This window comes from Apostichopus japonicus, chromosome 19, assembly GCF_037975245.1.
Source record: "Apostichopus japonicus isolate 1M-3 chromosome 19, ASM3797524v1, whole genome shotgun sequence".
Taxonomy (NCBI): Eukaryota; Metazoa; Echinodermata; class Holothuroidea; order Aspidochirotida; family Stichopodidae; genus Apostichopus; species Apostichopus japonicus.
The window spans coordinates 30878860-30898431 of NC_092579.1; the positions used below are offsets into that span (position 1 = coordinate 30878860).

Here is a 19572-nt window from a genome sequence, read left to right on the forward strand (position 1 = left end):
TTTAAACAAGATATCTGAAGGAAGAAACCTTGCATGAATTTCTTCTGTTGTATGTGGAAGCACCCTATATTGATTAGATAAACCAAGTTTATCCAAATAGAAACAAATAGAGAAAATCTTTGCATCATATGTAACACAGACATGTACTACTTGAAGTTTGATTCTTGAGTCACAATTGACGTAACTTGGCTCAGTTTCATCTCTTGGTTAAACTTGGCTCAGTTGCATTAATTCAGTGTATTAATTTGTTCAATGACATCACTCGGTTCAGAAACAATCCTCCAGAAGGCAACTTGTTATATTTCTTACATAGGATTATCATTTCAAGAAATCTTGGAGACGGAAGGTGACTGGGATTGGCAGATTCCATTTGAAGAAGTTGTTTCAGCCCTGAGTTTCCTCCATCAGCACAATATTCTCTTTCTTAATTGGGATTGTGAGTATAATGGCTAAAGTTTCCACATTTACACCATTAACATTCTTTAAAACAATGTGATTACATTCTCGATCTTAATTGGGATTGTGAGTATAATGGATTAAGTTACCACATTACCACCATAAACATTCTTTAAACAATGTGATTACATTCTCGATCTTAATTGGGATTGTGAGTATAATGGCTTAAGTTACCACATTACCACCATAAACATTCTTTAAACAATGTGATTACATTCTCGATCTTAATTGGGATTGTGAGTATAATGGATTAAGTTACCACATTACCACTATAAACATTCTTTAAACAATGTGATTACATTCTCGATCTTAATTGGGATTGTGAGTATAATAGCTAAAGTTTCCACATTTACACCATTAACATTCTTTAAAACAATGTGATTACATTCTCGATCTTAATTGGGATTGTGAGTATAATGGCTTAAGTTACCACATTACCACCATAAACATTCTTTAAACAATGTGATTACATTCTCTCTCTTAATTGGGATTGTGAGTATAATGGCTTAAGTTACCACATTACCACCATAAACATTCTTTAAACAATGTGATTACATTCTCGATCTTAATTGGGATTGTGAGTATAATGGCTTAAGTTACCACATTACCACCATAAACATTCTTTAAACAATGTGATTACATTCTCGATCTTAATTGGGATTGTGAGTATAATGGCTTAAGTTACCACATTACCACCATAAACATTCTTTAAACAATGTGATTACATTCTCGATCTTAATTGGGATTGTGAGTATAATGGATTAAGTTACCACATTACCACCATAAACATTCTTTAAACAATGTGATTACATTCTCGATCTTAATTGGGATTGTGAGTATAATGGATTAAGTTACCACATTACCACCATAAACATTCTTTAAACAATGTGATTACATTCTCGATCTTAATTGGGATTGTGAGTATAATGGATTAAGTTACCACATTACCACCATAAACATTCTTTAAACAATGTGATTACATTCTCGATCTTAATTGGGATTGTGAGTATAATGGATTAAGTTACCACATTACCACCATAAACATTCTTTAAACAATGTGATTACATTCTCGATCTTAATTGGGTTGTTATTCTTCTTCACTCTGTACATTTAGAAATAAATTGTCAAAGTGTTCACTGTGGAATTGGATTTATTTTATTTTATATTATATTATATTTATTGATATATTATATATTAATAATATTACATTATTAAATTTTAATATGATATTTTTAAATTGTAATACTATATTATTAAATTGTAATACTATATTATTAATTTTTAATACGATATGATATGATATTATATTGTTTGGATTTGTTATATTGGAATTTTTTAATTATTTATTCCTCCTTTGACATTAAGCTAGCATATTGTATAGTGTTTGTTGTGAGTCAATGCTATTTTGTGTTCAATGGTTTGAGTTTACCTTACTAACTGTTTCATTTCTCTGACAGCGGATAATATCATTTATGGCAAACCTACAACTCTGTTGATCAGCCAAGGTTCTTTAACTCTGATACCAGATGGTGCTCCTTCTGTCAAAGTGGATGCTACACTGTTGGAGGGTATCTCCCCTCGGATAGCTGCACCAGAGGTAAGGAATACACATAAACAGTCAATATCGTACAGATTTCTGGCATAATATTGGCATAGTGCTAACTATCATCAGTCACATGAACATGAAAAGGTGCTGTCATGGTGCTATATGTCATCAGTCATACCACATCAGTTATATGAACCCTGGAGGTAGAGGACATGTTCTTTTGAGATAGTCATTGCTTGGACGTGTTCTTTTGAGGTAGCAGTTGCTTGGTAACTGTTGCTTGGTATCCAAGCATACATTGTTTGTCATAAACTGTAAGTTGTGAACCATCCAGACATGATCCCTGGAGGTAGAGGACATGTTCTTTTGAGATAGTCATTGCTTGGACATGTTCTTTTGAGGTAGCAGTTGCTTGGTAACTGTTTCTTGGTATCCAAGCATACATTGTTTGTCATAAACTGTAAGTTGTGAACCATCCAGACATGATCCCTGGAGGTAGAGGACATGTTCTTTTGAGATAGTCATTGCTTGGACATGTTCTTTTGAGGTAGCAGTTGCTTGGTAACTGTTTCTTGGTATCCAAGCATACATTGTTTGTCATAAACTGTAAGTTGTGAACCATCCAGACATGAACCAAGGAGGTCGAGGACATGTTCTTTTGAGATAGTCATTGCTTGGACATGTTCTTTTGAGATAGTCATTGGCTGGACATGTTCAGTTGCTTGGTAATTGTTGCTTGGTATCCAAGCATACATAGTTTGTCATGAACTGTAAGTTGTGAACCATCCAGACATGATCCCTGGAGGTAGAGGACATGTTCTTTTGAGATAGTCATTGCCTGGACATGTTCTTTTGAGGTAGCAGTTGCTTGGTAACTGTTGCTTGGTATCCAAGCATACATTGTTTGTCATGAACTGTAAGTTGTGAACCATTCAGACATTATCCTGAAGTGACTTGAGATGATACACTGAGCTGCTATTAATGTTGAAACTATATCCATTGCTTCATTCCAGATTTTGGAGTTAGGTGATGTAAGTTATGCTGCAGACATCTGGGGTCTTGGAGTCCTTTGGTACCAATTGATAACCAAAACTAAGCCTTACAGGGAGGTAAAACACAAGACTCTGGCTCAAGCAAGACACACAGTAAGTTTCTGATTGTTTGATGACAGTGTTGTCCACACTGTTAGCATGCTAGCAGTCCAATATAATTGTCTCAGAGGTTTCAATGCTCACACACTATCAATTGTACATTTTCTCCTCTTTAGATTCGTACAAACAGTAAGCCACCAACTTCCCCAGTTAGCGATCCACAGAATATTGTTGAGCAGTGCTGTTGCTGGAATCCTGACGATCGCCCTTCTCTGGAATACTTGAAGAATCTCGTAAAAGTATCAATAACCTGAGAGTAAAATAACGGCCCATACTGCCAATGGTCCTCTTTCCTGGAGGGACAACCCTCTTTAGTTAAATGGAATCTTTCAATTTCTTTCATTTTTAGGAACTGAGCCGACTTTTCCATTTCTTGCTGTCGTTCAGGGCATGTACAGTTTGATTGCTTTGTGTGATAGCTTGGGAGGATGGAATTAAATGTTTCTGAATTCTCCATGCATCTGTTGAGTAATCCATGTCTTCTGTGCAATAGAAACCAATAAACTCACTGAAATGATTGGGGGAAGGAAATGTGGAGAGAAGTTATAAGAGGTGGTTGGAAGAGGGGTTGAGTGAAGGAGGGGTTAAGCTGAGGTGTTGGGGAAGCTAGTGTTCAATATTATGGAGTTTCATTATTAATAAGGATTAGATTTGAAACAGGTTTGTAAATAGGGAATCCTTTACTAAGCCATGGTCAACTGAAATAGATATGCCAATAAATTAGAGAGCATTGAAATATGTATTTATATGTATTTGTATTGAATGTGAGGCTAGTTGTGATATTGTTGACAGCTATGTCTCTTTCAGATAATTACTATTTATTTTTTATCATAGAATATATGAACATTAATGTACTGATGGAAGAAGTACTGCTGTGTCATTGGATTGACTATATACACAAACTATTTTGTTGATTAACAAGAAGAATTAGAGAAAAGATGTTTTAAATGTTTAGATCTCTTTTCCTCTTACAGCTATGTGTAGTCACTAAACCCCTCTTCAGTGTTTAGTACTTCATGTATCTATGTTAGCATGGCTACTCTTACAGCTATGTGTAGTCACTAAACACCTCTTCAGTGTTTAGTACTTCATGTATCTATGTTAGCATGGCTGCTCAGTCTTACAGCTATGTGTAGTCACTAAACACCTCTTCAGTGTTTAGTACTTCATGTATTTATGTTAGCATGGCTACTCTTACAGCTATGTGTAGTCACTAAACACCTCTTCAGTGTTTAGTACTTCATGTATCTATGTTAGCATGGCTACTCTTACAGCTATGTGTAGGCACTAAACCCCTCTTCAGTGTTTAGTACTTCATGTATCTATGTTAGCATAGCTACTCCTACAGCCAAGTGTAGTCACTAAACACCTCTTCAGTGTTTAGTACTTCATGTATTTATGTTAGCATGGCTACTCTTAGAGCCATGTGTAGGCACTAAACCCCTCTTCAGTGTTTAGTACTTTATGTATCTATGTTAGCATGGCTGCTCAGTCTTACAGCCAAGTGTAGTCACTAAACCCCTCTTCAGTGTTTAGTACTTCATGTATTTATGTTTAGCATGGCTGCTCTTTCAGCTATGTGTAGTCACTAAACACCTCTTCAGTGTTTAGTACTTCATGTATTTATGTTTAGCATGGCTGCTCTTACAGCCATGTGTAGGCACTAAACCCCTCTTCAGTGTTTAGTACTTCATGTATCTATGTTAGCATGGCTGCTCCCACAGTCAAGTGTAGTCACTTAAGGGAGGTTGTGTCCTTATTTGCAACTTTGACATGGAATTTATTGTTTACCTTCACTTATGATGATGATTTGGTTTGGTTTGATGCAAAACTTCAGAATATTTATTGTTTGTTCTGAGGTTCTTTCTGGCAAGGCTTTAGCAGTTTGTAAAGTTGTATTCTGGTCACATATGGTAGAATCTGATGTTACTAAAGAGATTTCCAGATGGGTAATATAGAATCATGTAAGATAAATGTATGGATATATTTTTGGGTAAGAACAGCCTAGTGTACCTAGATTAGCATTAAAAGGAATTTAAAAATGTGTAGAATCAAACTTTTCAATTACTTTATCAATTTGTGAATTGTCTGCCTAATCTTGTGTATGAATCTTGTCTGTCACTTTAGTCATGCAGTAAGGGTGGAGTTGGTCAACAGTGTATCTTGTTTACCAGTGCATTATGCACAAAGTTACACTATTTTATTTTATTTGTCGATATCTTAACCAATTCTTTGTCAAATATCATTATATCTTAGTTTGGGTTCTACTCAAGTTTTGTCTTTTGTCTTTTTTGGCCTTTGGTCTTTCTTGGTAAACAACAACATGAGTTGTCTGGACATCAAAAGTACCTACTGTTTTTGATTCCTTGTGGAATCAAAGATCATTTGAGGTTAACAGAGGTCAAAGTGTGACACCATCACAATAGCCTCAAAGTAAATCTTTAATGAACTTCACACTTGGTATATGGATCTAGTAAATGATCTGTCTATGCGCAGTTTACATTAACTACTCTCGTATACTTTAAAAATGTGGCTACTATTATGACTGTTGGCAGCATATTGGCTTTATGTTGTCTAGAAAGATGTGTCCTAGAATTTAAATGTGTATAATGGAATGATGGGTGTCATGGTGGGAAAGTAGGTCCCTGGAATCTTAACCTCCTCCTCACACACCCCAACCCCATCCTCTCTTTGGATTCTTGAATTGTCCCAACTGGCTGAAGTTTTGGTTATATAGTTTGACATGAATATTCAGCATCGAAGTTATATCATACCGACATGTTAGTTCATGAACTTACAATGTATTCAACAATGTCTCTACCCCTCCTCACTCTCCTCAATCCCCCTCCTCTCTCCTTCCTGCCTCTTGTCTACATACCTCACTTCTCCTCCATGTCCCTCCCTTTAACCCCTCCTCTCATTTCCCCTCTTCTCCATCACCCTATACCTCTTGTCTCCCTACCTGACTTCCCCCTGTCCCTCCCTCACTACCCCTTCTCTCCCTTCCTCTCCACCCTTCTTCTCCCTCCATCATTGCCCCCTCTTCTCCCTTCCTTTTGTCTCCTTCCGTACCCCACTTCTTTCTTCCCATCCTCCCCCCTATCCTTACTATACCACTCTCCACCCCTGCTCACTCTCCTTCCCCTCCCTACCTCTCCTCCCCTCCCTCACTAGTATTTCATGAGCTGTTGTCTTATCTTGGTTGCTTAGCCCACTAGAAACTGGTTTCCTTCCCAATGGGTTGCCATGAAGACAATGGGAAACCTTAACACCCCCATGTCGTAGGCGCAAATCCATGGGCGAAAGGGTGTACACTCCTCCCTTTTAAACTAACCCTACCCCTCCCCCACAAAAAAAAGTAATAAAGGATTTAGTTGCCCAGTCTTTGTTGCACAGCACAGCACGGATGAGCCACATGAATGAAACACAGTGGCGGAGCTAGGAGTATTGGTCAGAGGGGACGAGAATGGTCTGTATGGGCGCTTTCGACTTTATCTAAGCAGAGCGCCACCACAGGTTGGCGCGGAGCGTACAGAATTTTTTTGAGTTAAGATACTCCCTAGATCGCCGGAAATGACCCTTTCCGGGCCTTGCTAATTTGCAGATAAACAAAGAATAAATAGGTGTCATCGCCAACAAAATGTGACAAATGTCAATAGGTAGATCAAAGCGCAATAATCGCGAATAAGTGAAAATTGGTAAATAGCTGAAAAGGGCGCCAGCAGTCCATTTGAGTCCGTCAGGGAGGGGGGGGGGCATCTGCCCCCTGACTGTCACGGTGGACGCTCCGCCACTGTTGGGAGCGCAGTGTGGAAGACAAGGGGGAGGGGCGGTATTTTTTAACGGTTTGAGTGAGCGTCTGCAATGATTCGTAATGACATGTTATCGCAAGCGTTCAACATGCTCAAATAAAATAAATGAATGAGGAGGAATTCATTTCACTTTTCAACCATGTTTTGAAACAAATTCAGCGAATTGATCGTTAGTAATCTTGAAATTGATTTTATCACGGTCATTGTCATGTTTCCCATATGTACCTTTCTCATAGAAAAGGAGGGAGGGCGAATCTGTATGTAATGTAATCAGAAATAATTTTAAAATGACACCAAAGAGACTAAAAATTCTTTTCGACTTTGTTAATAATGATGTCTTTTAAGAGACACCGTAAATACGTTGATCGGTTGGGTTTACTGCAATAGTGGCAAATGGAGACCAATATCCGCACTTAGTGGACCTAATGTTATAGTCGTACATTGACCTTGAACAGAGGGGCCTACCGTGAAAACGTACAGAAAATTCATCCTTTTATATCTCAGCGAGACAATTCCACTGGATACAGAAATACGACTCAAAAGTCCTTAGATGTGATCATTATAACAATCACATTGAAAGATATGTATGAAAAGCAGATTAAAGATATGATGGAAACTCAAATGTGGACCAAAAAACGATGTCCCCACGGATGCCTTTCAGTGACATTTGCATAATTTGTGTGTAGTAGGTTCTGTAGCTCTTTTTGTGGAAAAACTTTGGAATATGCTTAAAGTTGAGAGTTCATCCATGCTTTAGATTAATGAGGGACATAGATCATCACGTTTTATGAGGAGGGAGGCTGTTTTTAATTATTTACATAACATTTGGGTAATAGGTACTGTAACTCTTTTCTTGGAGAAAGCTTGGAATAGGCGGATAACAAAGAAAGTTTCGAGTTCCTCCCATGCATTAGATTAATGAGGGACCTAGATCATCACGCTTTACGGGGATATCTCATATATTAGGTGTAAAAGAAGCGGTGAGTGTGAGGAAGGGTAGGGGAGAATGGGGGGGGGGTAAATGATGTTACCAGGGGACGTAATAATTCGTCCTAAATGAGATTTGAAAAAATTCATTAATGTAATTGAATATCATTACTGCCTGCTCTCGCTGATTTCTTTTAACCCTAGGAGCGGAGTGTATGAGGTGAAGAAGGGTAGGGCAGGATGGGGAGGGATAAATGACGATGTAACCAGGGGGCTGATAATTCGTTCAATAAGAGATTTGAAAATATATATATGTAAGTTAATATTATTAATGCCTGCTCTCACTGATTTCTATCAACCCTTAGTTACGCTTATCAGAAGACTAGGCCGATAATACAATGCTTTAACAAGAGAGATGCTTCTAATGTATTACTTAAAACCTGTGTTACTGTCACAAATCTATTTGGAAAAAATATGCTTTTAAGTTGAGAGACTCAGTAAGGATCAATTGAGTAGAACAAAGATCGTTGCGTGTTGCGTGTAACGATGCAGTTTCCTACATTGGGATGGAAGGGTATCAGGGAGTGTAGGATTGAGTGGGAAGTTAAATGACGGTGTAACTAAGAAATTAATAAAAAATCTTAGTGATAAAATCATTATTGCTTGCTCTTTGCTGATTTAACATTAGAATGAGTGTCTCTAATCATTAGATATTCCTTTAACAAACGAGGTTCGGTTGGGAAGGGGGGGGGGGTTCTAGACGGATTGACGGGAAAGTATGAGTGGGAGGCTGCCACATGAATGAAACAGTTCTAAGGCTGAATTAGGACCGAGTCCAGAAACCGTGATGAAACGAGAATCAGCCATGTTTAAAGGAATTCAGTTATGGCAGTATTTGTTAGTTTCAAATTTTCAACGTTTGAGGTGTAAAGAGAGACACATCATTCACGTAGCTTATCAAAATTCTATCGCTTAACAAATAAAATGTAATCGATTTCGGTGGATTCGGTTTTATTTCTCGAAATGGTTCAAGCAGTATAGCTTAGCCTGCTAGCACGCAGTCAACGGCCGGCTGGGATCATACAAGATGGCTGATACATTCCTCTGCATTGCATGGCTTTGTCGGAAAAGTGGACGGAACAATGTGCACCTCTGTTGTGGTCGACATGATTTCATTACCTGGTGCGAGAAAATGAAGCTACGGATAGAAAAGTAAATAGATGATTCACCAACTAAAACCTGACATGGCCATGGATTCGTTGAAGTCGACCCATGTAGGGGATTTGAGGGTCCTCCCTGTTTTGGAGGATTCTTGGGCATATATGTAGACTATACATTATTAATGTTGTGCTCATAAATACTACTGTGGTGTGGGGGGGGGGGAAGATTTGAAATGGGGAATAGAATCACTACTGTTCAGTTGTAAGACCAACCCCCCCCCCCCCCCCATTAACGCCATTGCTCTGAAATTGTTACCGATTAGAATAACTGTTCAACATTGGACAGAGTAAAGTTACCTCAACAGAACGAGCTTTCACGTACCTCAATAAAGAAACAGGCCCATCTATGAGCTGGAATGCTGATCACCGCTTCGAAAGTAGTTGGTGTCTGAACACATAGAAAAAGCACAATGTCATTAAATGATCGTTAAAACACTGGTAACTATGAGAGGATCATCTTCCGTATCAAGTGTAAAGCCAGTGAAAAATATTAGAACAGTATGAAGTGCTGATCTGTCTCTTAATAAATGACTTCTCATCATAGTTACCGGTTAGATTGACCAATAGCTCTGTACACATCAAATGAAGTGACTGGACTACCAAGTCTAACACACAAAACATAAGATCAGTTCCTTAAATGCAACACAAACTCAATGGAAAACAAAACTTATGGCCGCAAATATCATGTTGTTTATACGAAGTTAAAAGAACAAGTTTTGGTTTTGTTATTACAGTGGAATAAAACAATGGAATAATGCTCCGAGGAGCCGACTTCATAATGAATGTTGCCTTATAGGAGCATTCCAACGATTTATCATATTATATATCTTGAAACCGAAATAGCTATAACATCACGTACACTAAAATAATCTTTCCCTTAAACGATGGCATTACAAGACAAAATTCTGCTTAAATTTATCTTTTATTGACTGTAAAAGTAGGAATACTGCGTATATCCCTGGTCACGCCTTTCATGGTCGGTTGATATTCAATAATTATCGCAAAGTGTATTATTATTAGTGTTAATACATTGTTAGTTAACATTACTACTAAGCTAATTTTAAATTACCAGTGTATTGACTTCAAAATTGTCAAATCGAACGTCTTGGGGAACTGGCTGGACACTTGATCCCGGTTCCTTAGCCATAAGCCGTCGAAAGTCCCTTCTAAAATTTCATGCAAGATGTAAGAAAATTTCAGTGATTTTTGTTACAAGTATTTTATGTTCACGTAAGCTCTATTTTTAGCACTAAATTTTCAAGAGTAGTTCTTCGTGGTTTGTTATACTCTGTATAACTGCATACAGATGTTCTTGCAATTTGTATAGCTAGGCTTAGGTTAAAAACAACATAAATCGTCATTTATATTATATTATGAGGACTGAAGCCTCTGAGACGATGCCGGCAGTACTAAACTTAACGTGCTGACGCCGTTGGTTAGAACTGATATTACCCCCAGTTATAAGAAATGATATTATCCCCATCTATAAGAACTGATATTAACAGTGGCGGAGCTAGGGGTATTGGACAGAGGGGGCGAGAATGGTCTGTATGTGCGATTTCGAATTTATCTAAGCGGAGCGCCACCGCAGGTTGGCGCGAAGCGTACAGAAATTTTTTTGAGTAAAGATACTCCCTAGATCGCCGGAAACGGCCCTTTCCGGGCCTTGCTATTTGCAGATAAACGAAAAATAAATAGGTGTCATCGCGAACAAAATGTGACAAATGTCATAGGTAGATGAGAGCGCAATAAAAAGTTAATAATCGCGAATAAGTAAAAAGTGGTAAATAGCTGAAAAGGGCGCCAGCAGTCCATTTGAGTCCGTCAGGGGGGACTGTATGACTGTATGGACGCTTCGCCACTGTTGGGAGCGCAGTGTAGGAAGAGAAGGTGGGAGGGCGGTATTTTTTAACAGTTTGGGTGAGCGTCTGCAACGATTCCTAATGGCACGTTATCGTAAGCGTTCAACATACTTAAATAAAATGAATGAATGAGAAAGGAATTCATTTCACTTTTCAACCATTGTTTGGAACAAATTGAGCGAATTGATCATTAGTAATCTTGAAATTGATTTTATCACGGTCATTATCATGTTTCCCATATGTACCTTTCTCATAGAAAAGGAGGGAGGGCAAATCTGTACGTAATGTAATCAGAAATACTTTTAAAATAACACCAAAGAGACTAAAAATTCTTTTCGACTTTGTTAATAATGATGTCATTAAAGAGACACCGTATATACGTTGCTCGGTTGGGTTTACTGCAATAGTGGCAAATGGAGACCAATATCCGCACTTAGTGGACCTAATGTTATAGTCGTACATTGACCTTGAACAGAGGGGCCTACCGTGAAAATGTGCGGAAAATTCATCCTTTTATATCTCAGCGAGACAATTACACTGGATACAGAAATACGACTCAAAAGTCCTTAGATGTGATCATTATAACAATCACATTAAAAGATATGTATGAAAAGCAGATTAAAGATAAAATGGAAATTCAAATGTGGACCGAAAAACGATGTCCCTACGGATGCCTTTCAGTGACATTTCATAATTTGTGTGTTGTAGGTTCTGTAGCTCTTTTGTGGAAAAACTTTGGAATATGCTTAAAGTTGAGAGTTCATCCATGCTTTAGATTAACGAGGGACATAGATCATCACGTTTTATGAGGAGGGAGGCTGTTTTTAATTATTTACATAACATATGGGTAATAGGTACTGTAACTCTTTTCTTGGAGAAAGCTTGGAATATGCGGACAAGGAAGAAAGTTTCGAGTTCCTTCCATGCATTAGATTAATGAGGGACCTAGATCATCACGCTTTACGAGGATATCTCATATATTAAGTGTAAGAGAAGCGATGAGTGTGAGGAAGGGTAGGGGAGAAAGGGGGGGGGGTAAATGATGTTACCAGGGGGACCTAATAATTCGTCCTAAATGAGATTTGAAAAAATTCATTAATGTAAGTAAATATCATTACTGCCTGCTCTCGCTGATTTCTTTTAACCCTAGGAGCGGAGTGTGTGAGGTGAAGAAGGGTAGGGCAGGATGGGGAGGGTTAAATGACGATGTAACCAGGGGGCTGATAATTCGTTCAATAAGAGATTTGAAAATATATATATGTAAGTTAATATCATTACTGCCTGCTCTCACTGATTTCTTTCAACCCTAAGTTACGCTTATCGGAAGACTAGGCCGATAATACAATGCTTTACAAGAGAGATGCTTCTAATTTATTACTTAAAACTGTGTAACTTTCACTAATCTGAATCTAAGAACTGATATTACCCCCACATATTAGGACTGACATTAGCCCATCTATAAAAACTGATATTAACCCATATATAAGAACTGATATTAGCCCCATATATAAGAACTGATATTAGCCCCATATATAAGAACTGATATTAGCCCCATGTATTAGAACTGATATTACCTCCATATATTAGAACTGATGTTACCCCCATTGGCGCCTATATTCGAACTGATATTGCATTAATATTTGGGTAACGCAATAAAAACATAATAATAATCATTGATATTATGATCAGAGTAGTGATAGAGAGGTCTTACCTCGTTCCACTCAGTGTAAGTGCCACCCAGCCTCCAACACGTACAGGTTCCATTTCAGTCTCAACAAGGATCGAACCGTGTGTTGCGTTCTTCGATGAATTTGGATGGAAATGATGGATTGATAATACAGTACATGCGAAGTCAAATAGAAAAGTGTAGCCTATCAATGGAGACACAGTAAGGACATGAATAGACGGGTGGCTAATGACACTTGACAGTATTGGGCTTGCTTGGTGTATATACAATGTAAGCCCCACTATGCCCAACTATCCACGGCTCACCACACCTCCCTACACCTCCCTACTAATATCCACGACACACTTCCTACAACTACACACAACTCTATGTAAGCCCCACTATGCCCAACTATCCACGGCTCACCACACCTCCCCACACCTCCCTACTAATATCCACGACACACTTCCTACAACTACACACAACTCTATGTAAGCCCCACTATGCCCAACTATCCACGGCTCACCACACCTCCCCACACCTCCCTAATAATATCCACGACTCACTCCCTACAACTACACACAACTCAATGTAAGCCCCACTATGCCCAACTATCCACGGCTCACCACACCTCCCTACTACCACCCACAACTATCCACGACTCACTCCCTACAACTACACACAACTCAATGTAAGCCCCACTATGCCCAACTATCCACGGCTCACCACACCTCCCCACACCTCCCTACTAATATCCACGACTCACTCCCTACAACTACACGCAACTCTATGTAAGCCCCACTATGCCCAACTATCCACGGCTCACCACACCTCCCTACTACTACCCACAACTATCCACGATTCTTTCCAAAGCCCCGCTATCTGCAACTATCCACGACTCACTCCCTACAACTACACGCAACTCTATGTAAGCCCCACTATGCCCAACTATCCACGGCTCACCACACCTCCCTACTACCACCCACAACTATCCACGATTCTTTCCAAAGCCCCGCTATCTGCAACTATCCACGACTCACTCCCTACAACTACACGCAACTCTATGTAAGCCCCACTATGCCCAACTATCCACGGCTCACCACACCTCCCCACACCTCCCTACTAATATCCACGACACACTTCCTACAACTACACACAACTCTATGTAAGCCCCACTATGCCCAACTATCCACGGCTCACCACACCTCCCTACTACCACCCACAACTATCCACGACACACTTCCTACAACTACACACAACTCTATGTAAGCCCCACTATGCCCAACTATCCACGGCTCACCACACCTCCCTACACCTCCCTATTAATATCCACGACACACTTCCTACAACTACACACAACTCTATGTAAGCCCCACTATGCCCAACTATCCACGGCTCACCACACCTCCCTACTACTACCCACAACTATCCACGACACACTTCCTACAACTACACACAACTCTATGTAAGCCCCACTATGCTCAACTCTCCACGGCTCACCACACCTCCCCACAATTCCCTACTAATATCCACGACACACTTCCTACAACTACACACAACTCTATGTAAGCCCCACTATGCTCAACTATCCACGGCTCACCACACCTCCCTACTACTATACCCACAACTATCTACGATTCTTTCCAAAGCCCCGCTATCTGCAACTATCCACGACTCACTCCATCTCGATCACCGTCAGCACCACTATATATATAACTACACACAACTCTCAAACACCCACTATCCTCAACTATCCACGACTCCTTGCTACTAACCACAACTGTCCACAACACAGACCAAACATAATCACAGCTCACCACACTTAACAGGTACTCATTGAAGTTAACACCACTCACTCCACCTTTCGCCAAGGAATCTAACTGTTTGATTGTTATATATCAAAATAAAATAAAACTGTTAGCAAACTGCTTATCCACTAGAGAGCCTGGTGTAGGAGAATGTGTAAAAATAAGTTGGCCTGACGTTTCGATCCTAGCAGGATCTTCTTCAAAGGCTAAACATTTTTTATTATGATTGTTATAGACAAGCTCTCTTAGTAGACTCAACCTCTTACCTCAGCGCGAGTCCAAGTCATTTTCGGTAGTCTCCAAGCCTGGGAATGATGCAGAGCAGTACGAATTATTATATTCTCAATATAAGTAACAACAATCACTCATGTCTGTTATATCTAGTACATAATTTTATGGCAACATGTATAGCAAGAGTTGCAATAAATCCAGGCAATACAGGTACATGCCACGTATATGTATGTAAATAACACCAATATCCAACATATTTTTCACTGTATTGGATTCTCCAATTCACTACAATTTAAATTATGTTTATATATATATATATATATATATGCCACGTATATGGATGCATATATATATATATATATGTATGAATATATATATATATATATATATATATATATATATATATATATATATATATGCCACGTATATGGATGCATATATATATATATATATATATGTATGAATATATATATATATATATATATATATATATATATATATATATATATATATATATTATATTCCCCTTGGTCCAATCTTACATAGAAGTCTGCTCTTTATAGAAGTTGTTCTACTTATCTAGACCATTCTTCCAAACTTGTATAATTTAAAAACTAAAAACTGCAGTGCATTACAATATAATGCAACAATCGGCATAGTTTATAGGGCCCACATAGAAACGCACCCACCCCACCATCTCCTAATGAAATTATTAAAATAACATAATGAGTTACCTCTTCCATCATTAGGATAAAACTCGACAGAACCTTGCTGGCTTCCCTTCCAATTTGTGTGTGTAATGCATTAGGAACAATTCTGTAAAAGATAGAATAATCAAGATTGAATTATGGTAACAGTTAGAGATCATCAAACTTTTAATCTCCTTCAACTGACAAAGTATCATAAAGGATAAGTTGCAAACAGCCAATCGGGTAACTGACAAAGAGGAATATGGGTTTGTACATTCACAAGTGAATTCATGCAAGAAAGTCTTGTAATGACGACCAGTAACGTGCACACAAAATGGGAATGGGGGCCATGGCCAGCACCTTTATCGTAAGTCATGGAGGAAAGCGTTCAGTAAATTTCTTTACAATCAGTCGAGGAAGAAAGAGACAAATCCTTCGGGCAAAGGACGGTCTCAGGTATGCTGTCCGGGTTATGGATTGGGTTCGAGTCACTCCAAGATTAATGTATGTCGTCCTGGCAGTTACAGAGCTGTTGACAATTCATAATCATGACGTTAAATATGAATGTAAGAGACTGACCTCGGTCAGCTTGCGGCTTTGATAAGCCAATGAGGCTTCTTCGCGAGTTCCTGCTTGCAGGAGGGTCTAAAATACATACATGTGGGGCATACCTGCCATCTTTCCAAGAGTTTCTGTTACCACACCCTTGCGTTTAGATCTAATCGTCGATCTAAATGATAGTCTAAATAGGCTTCCGTCGGAAAACGTTTGCACGCCACTATACTGACGACTCACCTTAGACGACTTTCACCCTCTCCTGCAACAACAACGCATTTATATCTCTTTTCTTTAAGCCCGCCAAAAGGACTTGTTTGCTGGAAATGGATATACAGTTATATACCTTAGAAGCGTTGTTCCAAGTAGATTCCTATAAAAGTAATGGGAGTTATCCGGTAGAAAAGTCTGGTCGTTCCCCGCTATGATTAGCTGTTTGGGAATCTCTAGGCGAGTAAGGTATTCTGTATACAATAAAGAAATATTCGCACGAGTTATTCCATCATAAAACAGGACAACACGGGGAATACCGTACAGTTGGTTGGTTGTCAACCATTGTAGTATTTTGCGCAAGACATCATTGGCAGCCTTAGTTTTACAAGTGTTTTTCTATACAAGGGACAGGGTACTCAGTAACGGGGGGGGGGGGTATGAGTACCCCTGTCCATGCATATGCATTGACATAGAGAGGATGCAAGCCCCAACCCCCTCCCCCGTACTGATTGAAAATCATTATGTCCATATTTACCTAAAGTTACCGAGCATAAACGCAAAACAAACCACATGATTGCATTTAGCTAGGCCTATTGCTATTCCCATTCTCAGCCAGCATATATAGTTCAGTGTACATTGATGACGTTGCTATACTACGCCTGAAGTATGAACTAATGCCAGACATGGAATTGCTAATACAAATTAGTAGAAATTCAATCTACTGATTCTTTCTCAGAAAATTCTGTCGAGATGGAGCCTGGTCAGTCTAGAAACCCAACTAAAAAATCACAGAACTGCACTTTTGCAACGACAGGACTAAGCCTAGCCTTTGTCTCATTTGGGAGGAACGAGTAAGGGGACTGTTTATGTTTCTATCACTTTTGGGCGGAACTTCTCAGTAAGAACATTACCTGGCCAAACTGCTCATCGGGGTCACTTATTTTACATATCTTGTTATATGAATGCTGTATGTCAATTTTAAGAGCGGTATTACCGACCATTATGCGTGCTCATGTTAGCATACCTCAAAGCTCTGTTAGTCTATCTCTAAGTGCGTGCTATAGTATACCTCAAAGCTCTGTTAGTCTATCTCTAAGTGCGTGCTATAGTATGACCTCAAAGCTCTGTTAGTTTATCTCTAAGTGTACTATAGTCTACACCACCAAATGTGTGCTAGTCTATCTCTTAGTCTATATATATATATATATATATACACACAAGTGCTAGTCTATGTGTGAGGAGTCTATCGTGCACGAGTGTGTTACACCCTACACTATCTCAATTGAATGCTTACGCAACGGGTCTATTATATCAACCATTCTACGGAAGTTTGGATGAAGTATCCAAGAAGGAATGTTCTGAGACCAGAATGGCTCCAAGGAGAAGCTCCATCCTCCGAGGGATCTGTAGTGGTGCATGATGCTCTTAAAGAGGAAAAAACGAAATAGAAAGGTAGAAATAGTAAGAAAAGGGACCATCATACCGGTTTATGTTTAAGCACACCATAGGCTTTGAGGACGTAAATATCTACAGAAACCTATTATTTAAAAAAGTATTGAGTAAATACAATAATCTCTTCCTACCATCATCCAACTTCAGGATTCCAATAAGCTGATTCGTTTATTGGCGAATCTTTCTGTGATAAGCGTTAACATAAATGTTTTAATCTTAAACTACACACTAAGCCAAAACTCAAACACTCAGACTAGTTCAGCTCCCGATTTATCTGTGTGTTACTCATATCGTTATGAATTCATATGTTATTCATACGTTATGAATTCATTTGTTATTCATAATTTTACTGTTGAGTAGTTCTTACCGAAGGGAGATTCAACATATCCATAACGACAGGTATGATACCGACAATCCGATTGTCCACCGCCGCAGTGGTCCACGTTATCCAGCCTCTCTGAAATTGTAAGATATTAGCCAAAAATATCATCGTCTGCGTGACATCGAGGTAGGGGAGGGGGGTTCAAACCCCTCCGACTGGGTAGGGGCTGAACTACTGTGGAAGATCAAGAGGCGAATGATGGGCTTTATAAAGGAGAAGTCTCTCACTGGGGTCATTGCAGCAGAATCCTATGTGTGTGTGTGTGTGTGTGTTGAGGGGGGGGGGCGGGGCTCTCCAGTAAAACAATAATAGTCAAATCGTGCATTCTGCTATAGTGGCATTGTCCTGAGTTTTTTAATTATGCCAAGTGTATACGCTAAATTGTGGGAACCACTTAGGTGGGTTTTATGATATATCGGGCCAAGTAGAAATAAAGAGCTGTGGAAAATACAATCCACCAAATGCTTAGTTTGCGGCACATAGTTCTAGTTAGGTGGTTTATTTTACGAATCTAGCGCAGCGGTTACAAGCATAGTTTCAATTCCGGGACGGAGTTGGTTGGGTTTCCTCATAGGAATGGAACTTTAGGATACCCCGTGAAGACATCATCGATTGTTTAAGACTGTCGTACCTGTGAAAGTTTGACACCATTATTAAAGCCTACCAACCTTGGAAGCTCCAGAGAGGTAAAACCGGTTTATCTTCGAGTTTGCGAATGACGTCACCGTATCCATGGCGCGAACGACAGCCTGTCAGACATGAGAGCATACAAGTTTCAAGATGATTTATAGATTTTGTTTTAGAGACAACGTTATCACTCAATTTACAGCAAACTATTAAGGAAACTGTGAAAATAATTTGAAGAATGTATGAGTCGGCAAATAACATATATTCACTGAAAAAAAATGAATCATCAAGTTATAAAGAAATGCGTCTTTGCAGACAATGGGTGAACGATACATTTATGTGCAGAATGAGAACAGCACACATGGTTATATAAGCTAATATGTATAGTGACTTTCTCTACAATATATCAAGTTCATATTTTTAGACAATCCCTTCAAAAATTTAGCGGATGGAACTCAGGAATAAACTGTTTAATTTGAGTAAAGAAGCATTCTTAACCAATACCGTTACCATTGTTACAAGTGTTTGGGGAATGGGGTTTATTACAAAAATACCTAAATTGTCCGAACAGGTCGCACACGAAACTCCCCCAATCGAACTCTTTACCACCCCCACCCCCACCCGATGAAAACGTCTGGTTACGCCACTGGCTGTATGTACTGAAGGTAATCACCTTTGTCATTGGTAATTGCATCAACCAATCAGCGTTGTCCGTCTTGTTTTCAATAAAGAGTCGCCAAGAGTGTGCAATCGCCTCATCCGATGATTCGCTATTAGTGGAGTCCTATACAGATTAATAAAAATAATCTCTATAACAGAGAGGGTTAGCATTCCTTTCATTTACTCTATTATCAGCTTATGGTGATATTTTGGTGTGGCGATGTTTGGTTATATTTTGGAATGTTTCTTTAAAGTGGATTCTGAAATAAGCACCTTAGATGAAGTCTGTTTTTAAGTAGCCTGATTAGAATAAAG

At 39.0% G+C, this 19572-nt stretch overlaps 2 protein-coding genes across 3 annotated transcripts in view; one reads left to right on the forward strand and one right to left on the reverse strand.

The window, feature by feature from the left end:
* Nucleotides 1-5425, forward strand: part of LOC139959815 (uncharacterized) — a 25569-nt gene extending 20144 nt beyond the window's left edge. For both annotated transcript variants that reach the window (XM_071957690.1, XM_071957691.1), the window contains exons 9-12: nucleotides 314-436; nucleotides 1914-2053; nucleotides 3016-3147; nucleotides 3270-5425. In XM_071957690.1, coding sequence (XP_071813791.1) covers nucleotides 314-436; nucleotides 1914-2053; nucleotides 3016-3147; nucleotides 3270-3407 — 533 coding nt within the window. In that variant the 3' untranslated portion in view covers nucleotides 3408-5425. The remainder of the gene's footprint in view (nucleotides 1-313; nucleotides 437-1913; nucleotides 2054-3015; nucleotides 3148-3269) is intronic.
* Nucleotides 4768-19376, reverse strand: LOC139959816 (autocrine proliferation repressor protein A-like). Its single transcript, XM_071957692.1, has 11 exons — nucleotides 19271-19376; nucleotides 18639-18719; nucleotides 17956-18045; nucleotides 17431-17560; nucleotides 16270-16387; nucleotides 15414-15495; nucleotides 14715-14753; nucleotides 12686-12774; nucleotides 10182-10278; nucleotides 9435-9500; nucleotides 4768-9090 (listed from the first exon to the last, which is right to left on the reverse strand). Exons 1-11 carry the CDS (start codon nucleotides 19289-19291, stop codon nucleotides 8971-8973), a joined length of 933 nt encoding a protein of 310 aa, XP_071813793.1. The 5' UTR covers nucleotides 19292-19376; the 3' UTR covers nucleotides 4768-8970.
* Nucleotides 19377-19572: the final 196 nt, after the last annotated feature.

Coding starts and splice junctions, on each gene's coding strand:
- LOC139959816 (XM_071957692.1), bottom strand. CDS start 19,291: ATGCAATTACCAATGACAAAG. Junction 18,720..19,270: donor TGCAATTACCAATGACAAAG/GTGATTACCTTC, acceptor CATGTCTGACAG/GCTGTCGTTCGCGCCATGGA. Junction 18,046..18,638: donor ACCTCTCTGGAGCTTCCAAG/GTTGGTAGGCTT, acceptor TTACAATTTCAG/AGAGGCTGGATAACGTGGAC.